The sequence below is a fragment of the Ictalurus furcatus genome, chromosome 7 (assembly GCF_023375685.1).
Source record: "Ictalurus furcatus strain D&B chromosome 7, Billie_1.0, whole genome shotgun sequence".
NCBI lineage: Eukaryota > Metazoa > Chordata > Actinopteri > Siluriformes > Ictaluridae > Ictalurus > Ictalurus furcatus.
Window position 1 is genome coordinate 4,474,021 of NC_071261.1, and position 11,107 is coordinate 4,485,127.

The window sequence follows — 11,107 nt, forward strand, 5'->3', positions numbered from 1 at the left end:
GAGTAATGAAGTGACTCTCTCAGTGATCGGTACATGTCTGATCTTACACTCCTGTAACATGCACTGATACACATAATCATTACAAAACACACTGATTAAATATCAGATGGTCAGAGAAGGGTGTGTTTGACGGATTTGATGTATTTGTTGTAACTGTACAGAGAGACCAAAAGCCGTTCTGACTCTGCAGCCTGATGGACAGATATTCAGTGGACAGGAAGTCACTTTCACATGTGAAATACGAGGACATGCAGACACTGAGTGGATGTACAACTGGAATAAAGATGGTGTCCAAATATCCTCCTACACTGAGAGCAGGAAATATTCATTCACTCCTGTAGAGTCTCTCAGCGCTAAATACACCTGCAGCGGACGGAGAAGAAGCGACTCTCAGACCTCAGAGACCAGCAACACTGTTACACTCACTGTGTCAGGTGTGTGTGTGGTGTGTGTGTGTGTGTGTGTGTGTGTGTGTGTGTTAATCTCTTCCTCACACCAATATTTATTAACTTCAGCATCACATCACTACATACAGTGTGGATTAAGTTCACAAGATTTATTTAAAATGTCACAGATCCGGAAAAAAAACAACGTTTAGTTACTTATCCTGTGTCTAGTAATGATTAATGGTGTAGTTGTACATTCACTGTGTTCAACATTCATAATAGTGAACACACTTATGAAGATGAATTCGTTAAGAGTGTGTATTTATGCACCACTCATAAAGTGCATTTTGAAAAAAAAAAAGAAAAACCTTTTAAACTTCAGTGTGTTTGTTCAGTTATGAAAAAATGTATTCAATTAATTCCATGTACAGTATATATAAAGTATAATGATATTGTCACAGCTCAGTCAGATCAGAACTTAATTTCCCAAGATGCAACACTCACTTCTCATGCACGCATGCGCTCACCATCCCCGGAGTTCTGATCAGACACACCTGGCACCAATCACACACACACACACACACACACACTCTCACCGCTAGTACTTAGGGATGTCATTCACCTAGAGTCAATGTGGAGTATACGGTCAGTCAATTCGTTTCTCTGCGTTACCAAGCCGATCTAGTTAGTTAGTCTTCTCGTTATCCTCGACCCCTGTTTCCGGTTTCGACTTACACTCTCTGCCTGACCCCGTTTGTGTTGTTCGTCCGATCGCTTGACCTTTGCCTGTCTTACGACTACGTTTCTTGAACTTCCCGATACCACGCTCTACACCTGCCGCCCGCTCCTGCTTCCGTGCCGACTCGAGGTTCCTGACAGATATTATAAGACCATGTTGTCCATGTAATAAAGTCACACAACTGTAACTGTTTAACAAATGCTGAATATAAATGCATTATTAGACACAAATCATCTGATTAAGATGATAAAACTCTTGTTTATGTTGTAAAGAGGAAAACTTTAATATCATCATCATTTCATATCAACAGAAAAACCCAAACCGACTGTGAGAGTGAATCCTCAGAGCTCCGTCTACACTGGAGACAGAGTTACTCTGAACTGTAATCTGCTGTCTAATGGATGGACTTTTCTCTGGTACAAAGATCGAGTCCAAGTAGCTGAAGACACCAACACACTCCATGATACAGTCTCTAATGCAGGAGAAACAGTGTATCAGTGTAAAGCACGCAGAGGAAACTACGACTCAGAGCTCAGTGATCCAGTTACAGTTACAGTTAGAGGTACGTCATGCTTTCTACTCTCTCACTGCATGTTTTAAGTTATTTCTTATTATATTTTAGATATTTATAAAGCCTGTCATTCATGAACAGTGAGAGCAAAAGTTAAAGTACCGCTGAGTGTGTGTTCATCAGGAAGAGAATCTCTGTTATAAGAGATCCAGACTATCAGATATCAGTGTTATGTAGGGATAATAAATCTCATGGTAGTAGAAAGATGGAAATTATAATTACACAGCACTCATGTTAATCAGACTCATGATGGTGTTTATAACTGTAACTGAAACACAGACATTAGTGCTGAAACACTCACTACAGAATATTAAATTATGATCAATATAGAAAGAATGTACAGTGTGTGTCTGATACCAGAGGCCTTAAAGCTACACTGTAAATAAATCACCTGCTTCGTCTCTATAAGTGCTGACTAATCACTTTGGAAATCATACATAAGCGACCTTGAGCCAGATCACATCAGGATCTCAAGTAATTGTAGGATTTTTTTTCTTTTGCTCCACTCTGCTTCCTTACCAATGACCAAAACATGGAATTATACAGAATAAAATGTGATGTCAAATAAATGGATTAAAAAAACAACAACAATTATTCATATGAAAAATCTCAAACTCCTGTTCATTTTATTAAACAAATCTGAATAATACTTTACTATAAATACATCTATCACAATACCGAATGATTAGAATCAGGATCTGTTGAAGACGCTGGACTTTTTGGTGCAAGTGGTTATAACTTGTCCAAAGTATTTTTCAGAGTTACGTGTGTAATGTTACATTCTTTTCCAAAATCTCCTAAATGCTACACGTTCATGAAAACCAAAATATCAAAAGCATACTAATTATTTCAGGAAATATTTTATTATCTTTGTACAGCGCTCCCAAAACCTGTGGTGTCCATAAATCCTGATGAACAGGTGTACAGAGGAGAGACTGTCACTCTCAGATGTGACCTACAGGATGAAGAGGACTCTGACTGGATCTACAGCTGGAATAAAGATGGTTCTGGTGTCAGTAGTGAACAGGAGTACAGAATCAGTAGTGCTGAAACATCTCATGCAGGTAAATACACCTGTAGAGGAGGAGAGAGAGGAGGCTCACACTCCTCACACACCAGTGATGCTGTTACACTGACTGTATCAGGTGAGTGTGATCATCTCCTCAGTACTCATTAACCTCAGGTTCACCTCAGCACTCAGTACTGGTGTAGATTAGAGCTGCACAATATGCATACAAAGTGTGATATGCAGTAAAGATGTTGGACTTTGAGATGATGATGTGAAATGCAGTCGATGAAGACTAAAGATGTGATTTTTATTTATTTGCTGACTCAATGTGCTGCAAAATGCTGAACATGAAAATGTCCCAGGTTTATCCAATAATAAATAATATTAATGGCAAAATATCTCTTCTTTTATTATTACTGAATTAAGTGTAAAATGAAAGAATAAAATGCATTCTGCTGGTTCAAACATTTTATATTGAAGGATGTTTTAAATAACAGTCAAACATAATGCAGTACATTTTGTCTTTACACTTTTTCTTGAATAAGAGAACAATGTACTTCACATTAAATCTACTCTCACAAAAACTAAATTACTTTCATAAATTCCACAAAATATTTTGATAGATATTCATGAATAATTTCACTATGACAGGAGTCTTTACAGTGTATCAGTAATAGTGTGTTTGTCTGTAGTAGTGATTAGTGTGTTAAACACTCTGACAGCAGAACATGAACAGTTAACATCCTGAACTGTGTGTTTCATCTCCAACTGCAGAAATACCTAAACCTGAACTCACACCAAGTCGTGAAGGAGCTGTACTGAAAGGAAACTCCGTGACTCTGTCCTGTACACTGAAGCTGCAGTCTGCTGGATGGAAGTTTTACTGGATCAAACCCACACAGAGCACTGAGACTGAAACAGACTACTACATCTTCAGATCAGTTAGAGTCTCTGATGGAGGTCAGTACAGGTGCAGAGCTGGAAGAGGAAACCCAGTCTACTACACACACTACAGTGATGCACTCTGGGTAAATGTTACTGGTGAGTAAAAACAGGTTGCAAAACACTGCATCATCACTAATCACTTAAATATACAGCAGTTGTAGTATTAGAACTGTATATTATTGAAGTGTGTTTGTATTTGGGTTAATAATAAAACAAAAATAAAATAATAAAATTAATAATAAAATTATGTTTCTGCAGAGAGTCCTAAAGCTGTGGTGACCATAAAGCCTGATAAACATGTGTTCAGAGGAGAGACTGTGACTCTCAGATGTGAAATACAGGGAGGAGGAGACACTGAGTGGACATACAGCTGGTATAAGAAAGATTACACACTCTACCCATACCGCACAACACAGGAGTTCAGCTTCAGCTCAGTTAGAAATGATGACAGTGGTGAATACACCTGCAGAGGGAGGAGAAGTGACTCTCAGAGCTCAGAGATCAGTGATGCTGTTACACTCACTGTATCAGGTGAGTGTGTGAGTTTGTTTTATCTTATCATTAATTATATATAAGATTACCACTCTGTATGATTTTATTTATTTATTTTTACATTTGTTGTCCATCAGATGCGGCAGAGGCAGTAGTGAGTGTGTCTCCACTGCGCTGGCTGACTGAAGGAGACTCAGTGACTCTAAGCTGTGAGGTTAAACACTCCTCTACAGGCTGGACATTCAGCTGGTACACAGAGGTTCCCTCCAGAGACAGTCAGGGTTCCCTCAGGTACAGTACAGCGCTCCTCTCAGACAGCAGCAGAGGATCTGGAGGCTCCTACACTCTCAGTCCTGTTACTGTGAAGCACACAGGAGTTTATATGTGCAGAGCAGAGAGAGGAGAACCGGTCTTTCACACACGGGACAGTAACCTACAGCCACTGTGCATCACTGGTGAGGAAATAAATCAACAATAGAGTTGAGTTGGAGTGTAGCAAATGTACATTTATTAATATTAAGTGTTGTATATGTGCTAATGTGTTGTGTAATAACTGTTTATATTTAAACTCCTTAGTGAGGAATGTGTAAAGCAGCTGAATAAGCACCTGATAGTAGATTTTTATTCGGATATCATTGTCTAATCAGAGCAAGTATTAGTCCTGTGGTAATTTTAATGTTACACATGTTTACTAAACTGTACACTGAAATTAACATCATAATAAAATCAAAATACATGTTAATTTTCAGAATAAGATCTGAATTATAATGTGTGTGTTTCAGGTGAATCTCCTCCAGTGTCTCTGATCATCAATCCCAGCAGAACTCAACACTTTACTGCTGACTCTCTCTCACTGAGCTGTGAGGACCAGAGTGACTCTACTGGATGGACAGTGAGAGGATACACACACAGTGAGACAGTGTCTGATTGTTCATCAGTTTCAGGATCTACATGTAACATCAGCTCCCTCTCTACATCACACACTGGAGTTTACTGGTGTCAGTCTGAATCTGGAGGACGCAGTAATCCTGTCAACATCACAGTGCACCGTGAGTCTTCAATGTTCTCATCAGTAATAGATGTACAATATACGGGAATAAACATAACACTTTTATAATCTACTGAATTGTTGAAAATAAATTATAATATTGTTATAAAGAAACTGAGTGCAGTTTCTAGGGTGACACAGATTTGATGTTTTTATTCAGTCGATTCTAACAAAAGACCAACAGATAGCGCTGTGTTCAGGGCTGCAGAGATCTGAGACACAGAGGTTTATACACACATCTGCACACAAAGATCAGACTCAGAGAATAAAAAAGAGGAAAAAAGGAATACAGAGAGATGAGACTTTTTGGATGTTGTTGGCTCAAATTTAGCCTATTACCCAAAAACACTTAAAATTCAACATAGAAGCCAATACTCACATCTACCTCTGAGCCCAGTTGGAGATAGAAAAAATACACCAGCCGTGAGTGAGAAGAAGCAAGGGTCCAGCTTTATTGTTCCATTCCACCACACGAGATCCACACCGATGAGAATTCTCAGAAGTGATCCCCATACCCTGAGCTTAAGCTCCAGTATTTATACTGTACTTACACAGTAAATAACCCATATGTTTCAAGAAGACTATGATCTCACTACCAATAGGGTTAAAAAAGAGCTCATCTACCTTACTCTTATGTTCCAGAAAAGGGCTATTCCACTTACACATAGAATCAAAACCGGGGGTTTCAATTTACACATAAAATCAGAATCCAGGGATTTCTAATAACCCAGAAAGTCAAAACCAGAGAGTTTCAGTTACCCAGAGAACAAAAACCAGAGATTTTCAGTTACCCAGAGAATCAAAACCAGAGAATTTCAGTTACCCAGAGAATCAAAACCAGAGAATTTCAGTTACCCAGAGAATCGAAACCAGTGAATTTGAATTACCCGTAAAATAGAAAGTGGACAAGACTAAACAATCTAGAGTGACCTTGGTCTTACTGTTATCTCGCGGGGGGGGGGGGCAGCTTGACTCAGCCACCCTTATAAATGGCTCCTCATGGTTCTTTCTTAAAATTAAGGCCTTCCTTGCGAGACAAGAACCTTCACCATTTGAGTCATGAGTAAGTTACATTTCTCTGTATTTCTAGTTTATAATTTATTTTCATATTTGCTCTATATTTCTTATTTTATATATATTTATACTACTTGAAAAGTGGTTTACTGTACTTCCAACTTCTTAATATCATTACAGTTCTACTGTCCTGCATATCCTACTATTCTGTTTTTTTATAGAGAGTTTCTCTATTACTATAAGATATTATTAAAGTTATTCATGTGTGTGTATGAGAAAGAGAGAGTGTGTGTGTATGTTGTGTCTACTTGCCCGCCCTTGACTGTACGAGCGTGCGTGTGTGTGTGTGTGTGTGTGTGTGTGTGTGTGTGTGTATATTAGCACTCCTCAGCTCAGCTCGTATACCTCTTTTTGACTTTTTTGACTACTACTGCTCTTAAAGATCTTTAAAGTGTAATTCCAATTTGTCAATGTCCGCCTAATCCCGCTTCTATGTGTCTAGGTGCCCGTCGTCAGTCCTTCCTCTCCCCTTTGCTGGATGCTAGGTCTCCCTTATGTTTATTTTATGACATTTTTTATCCACAACATTTCCCCCCTCTGAGGCTATAAAGCCTCATACACCACCTTAATTAAGCGGGTATCTGTGGAGGAACTGGTTCTGCCGCACCCCATGGCCGTCCCCCGCTAGCTGTCGGAGGATTACTCTATCGAAGCCATAATCCCTGCGCCCGTCCCCGTACTCAAATGGGTCCCTTACATTAACCACTTCTACGCAACACTGATCGAATAGGAGCTGAGGAGGTTTTGTAGACCTGGTGGGAGACGTGCTAGCGCCTGCACCCCGGGGTCTCATAGTAGATTGGCAGCTGGAGAATGGGCCTACGTCCACTTTGCGCCGGACATGTGTAGATGTACCTAGCCATAACTCTTAACCCTTAACTTACTTCTCCTTTCAACTATATATATATATATATATATATATATATATATATCGAATCTAACTACCTTGATTATACGTTTGTTTGCCTACATCGATTATAAGTGTGATTAACTGAGTTCCCCTAATCATTCATTACTACTACTACTGCCGTACGTATGAGTGGCCACTACAGTAACTAACTACTTGATTGGATGTACACGTCCCTATCTTTCTCAACTAGGCCTGTCAGCCCACAGTTTTGTATTTGTCGGGACCTGCAGAGTCTTGCTTCCCCCCAAGAAACAAACCCCAATCCTGCGCAGTCAGGGGTGGGCGAAAAAACCTCCTATGAGGAAAAATTCCCACCCTGCCAGCACTGTGTGCTCGACAGCACCATTATACTTTTCTCATGCCTGAGTGCGTCATATCACAAACATTTTATAACATTTTATAATAATACAACTTGTATTGTAAATATAACCTTTATCACGAACATAAAGAACAAGGTAGACAGAGTTGAGCAAGACACACACACACACACAAAGCAGGCAAGAGAGAGAGAGAAGAGGCATAAATACATTAGACTTACATAAATAAAACTATTATCCCCATATAGAAGTTAGACTGCAGAGGGTAAACCTAAAAAAGCTTCTCTCAATGTTTTAACAATAAGAATATAAACAGAAATAAGAAATAAGAATAACTCATGAAGACTAGTTTAGTTTCAGGATGTTAAGAATTACAGTGAAAGCTGCTTTCACATCTGAATGTTACTGATAAAACTGGCATTTAAGCACATTTTCTCTTTCACACATGAAGACTCTGTGAGCGCTGCACTGTGTACACTCTCTCTGATATCTACCACTGATTTACTGTAGCTCTCTGTGTTAAAATCATTACTGTATTTTACACACTTTCTGATTTCAGTGTCTTCTTTCTCTTTCCTACAGATGGTCATGTGATCCTGGACAGTCCTGTCCATCCTGTGACTGAGGGACATCCTCTGACTTTACATTGTTTATCTCGCAACTCAAATACCTCAGCTTCTGGTGTTGATTTCTATAAAGATGGTTCAGTCCTGCAGAACAAGACTACAGGAGAGATGACCATCAGTACTGTCTCAAAGTCAGATGAAGGTTTCTACCACTGTAAACACCCAGAGAGAGGAGAGTCACCCAAAAGCTGGGTTTCAGTCAGAGGTGAGAAGCCTTGAGAGAATTTCTTTTTATTTGATTCTCTTTTTATTAACAAAGTTTATATGCACAGTGTTTTCAGTCAGCTTTCAAAGTATTTGATTCCCTTTGTAACAATAACATTTAATGCTACTAATGTCTGAATCTGGAGGACGCAGTAATCCTGTCAACATCACAGTGCACCGTGAGTCTTCAATGTTCTCATCAGTAATAGATGTACAATATACAGGAATAAAGGTAACACTTTTATAATCTACTGAATTGGTGAAAATAAATTATAATATTGTTATAAAGAAACTGAGTGCAGTGTCTAGGGTGACACAGATTTGATGTTTATATTCAGTCGATTCTAACAAAAGACCAACAGATAGCGCTGTGTTCAGGGCTGCAGAGATCTGAGACACAGAGGTTTATACACACATCTGTACACAAAGATCAGACTCAGAGGAGAAAAAAGAGGAAAAAAAGAATACAGAGAGATGAGACTTTTTGGATGTCAGTATCATCTTTATCACTAGCATAAAGGCAAATATAACTGCCCTATTGTTCAATTAAATGTATGTGGTTAAAGAAACAACTTTTCAGACTCATATCTTCACATGAAACTTAAATGTATGATCTGTAAATGTATGCTTTATATATGATTAATTATAATTTATTATGATGATGATTATATAATTATTTTATTATCCATGGTATTTTTCCCTCCAGTTCTATCAGATGGAAAAGCTCCACTGTTGGTACTGAAGCTCCTCAGCAGTGCAGTAGCGGCCTCTCCGTATGTGCTGGTGACCATCATTCTGGCAGTGAAATGTTACAGAGCTCGAAGTAAGACCTCACAGTGTTCTTCATTAGCCATAAAATTAAACCCTAACATTTAATAAGAGTCTAATTTGAAGTGTTCATGAGTGTGTATTTTACAGCTGACCCTGATGAGGACAACAGACCATACAGAGTGATAGAAGCTGAAGTGTCTGTCTGAGTCTCAGGTGTTTACATTATTTTTTATCATCTAGCGTTTATATAACAGCAGCTCCCCGTGCAACAGAGAACACTGCATTTAGCCCATGGAGCTGTAACATGATGAACGAACGACTCTGACCCGAAGACTCGAGAGCTGAAATAATTATTTCTGTTTCCGGGGAACAGACGTGAGAAATGCGACGTGACAAAAGAAAGAACGACTCGGATCGGGAGGTGAGGTGAACTAACAGACTGTATAGCCTGAAGACCTAATGCTAAGCTATTAATTAATCATTTCTGTTTCTCATAATTTGGCCTTGGCTGCAATAGCCTATATTTTATTTTTTATTCCAAATGTGATCAACGTTTGCGTAAGTACTAGATGTGTTGGTGAATTTAACATGTAACATTTTAATTATATTCTGCTGAAATGAAAGAAATTACTTGAAAATAGATTTGTTCATTTTGCTGAACGCGATTCAAAGATCCGAGTCAGTAAAATGGTCCGAACTTCCCATCACTACTGCTCACTACAGAGCCAAATAGATGGAGCTGGACGTCTAGCTCCACCTCTCTTGATCTAGTCTAGTAATCTTTGGGTCTAGTCTAGTTCCACCTCTATGGCTCATTTCGCCATCTACTGGCTGTTAACGTTAATGCAAGCCCTTCATTAGATCAAACTTACCTAAAGGGGAAAAAATGTTGATTGTTAATGCACGAAGGTTAGGTCAAAGTAACCATGAGACTTGCATGGAACTGGAGATGCTGGCATAGCTAATATTGCCTTATCTTTCTTTAACATTTTTCATGATTTCATGATTTTTCTGCACTGTTTCTGTGACAAACTGCATGACTAGACTACCTTCTTTTTTCCCCACTGTATTAAGGCTATGTAAGCTATTTGTGAATTTTCTCAGTCATATGTGATTCATTAATGTAATAGTGTGCTCCTAATATGCTGTTTGCTTTTAAACATGGGAACTGAGTTACCCTTGCAGGTGTGATAAAAAATAAATAAATAAAATGATCACCTATCTGCTTGTCTTATCTCTTTTGTTGCTTTTAAATGTACACTTAGGGTCTCCACCTCATGAAAGAAAAATGAATGCATGTACAACGAGAGTATCATTGTGAATATAATTTAGATGGAAATATGTGAATATAATTTTGGATGGACTCAGTCCACATGTGATTGTCTTCATCAAATGGTAATAAGCAACTTGTCTTGTAGTCTGAACCCAGCCACGTGTCACACTAAAGAACAAAACAAGAGGACACGTGTGGTCTGAGACTGGTAGCAAGGCAACCAACTCCATGAACATTTGGTAGTAGACTGGGAGTGTTACTTAATTAACCATTTATTAGTCACATACTCCACTGCCCTCAAGTGTTGCTGAATTTATTTTATTTCTATTCACCTTCATTAACAAAATGTACATCTAACATAAAAATCAGTCTTCACTCTAGGAAAAAAATATATAATAAGATAAAAGATACAAAATAAAATTTTAGTATATTAGATTTCAAGAACACATTTTTTTCCCACAAAACTTTAATTGGTTAAAAAAAAAAAACATTTTACAAAACCTAAAACTACACGTAAAAACAATATTTTCACAGATCTACCCCACTAATTAGCTTGTTAGCGGTGAGGGTTGTGCAGGCAAGACACATGAATATTTCTTATCGTATATTTCCTGCATGAAAAACTCCATGTCCTCTAATCTCTCGAAGGTGAAAAGGAAGGGAGCCCAGATTTTATCTTCGTCCATTTCACTTTCATAAAAAATAGTGTTGATAAACAGGTCCTGCATTGTGATGGCCAGCA

The 11,107-nt window shown here is 38.4% G+C and overlaps 1 protein-coding gene across 1 annotated transcript; it reads left to right on the plus strand.

Moving 5' to 3' along the window:
- Nucleotides 1–4,239: 4,239 nt before the first annotated feature.
- On the plus strand, nucleotides 4,240–9,765 carry LOC128609495 (Fc receptor-like protein 5). Its single transcript, XM_053627974.1, has 5 exons — nucleotides 4,240–4,597; nucleotides 4,925–5,191; nucleotides 8,074–8,322; nucleotides 9,028–9,144; nucleotides 9,240–9,765. The coding sequence occupies exons 1-5, from the start codon at nucleotides 4,240–4,242 to the stop codon at nucleotides 9,296–9,298; spliced, it is 1,050 nt and encodes a 349-aa protein (XP_053483949.1). The 3' UTR covers nucleotides 9,299–9,765.
- The last annotated feature ends 1,342 nt before the right edge of the window (nucleotides 9,766–11,107 follow it).

Excerpts from the sequence above, each read along its gene's own strand:
- LOC128609495 (XM_053627974.1), top strand. The coding sequence starts at position 4,240 with ATGATTTTATTTATTTATTTTTACATTTGTTGTCCATCAGATGCGGCA. Across the intron at positions 4,598-4,924 it reads ACAGCCACTGTGCATCACTG|GTGAATCTCCTCCAGTGTCT; the intron begins GTGAGGAAATAA and ends TGTGTGTTTCAG. Across the intron at positions 9,145-9,239 it reads GAAATGTTACAGAGCTCGAA|CTGACCCTGATGAGGACAAC; the intron begins GTAAGACCTCAC and ends TGTATTTTACAG.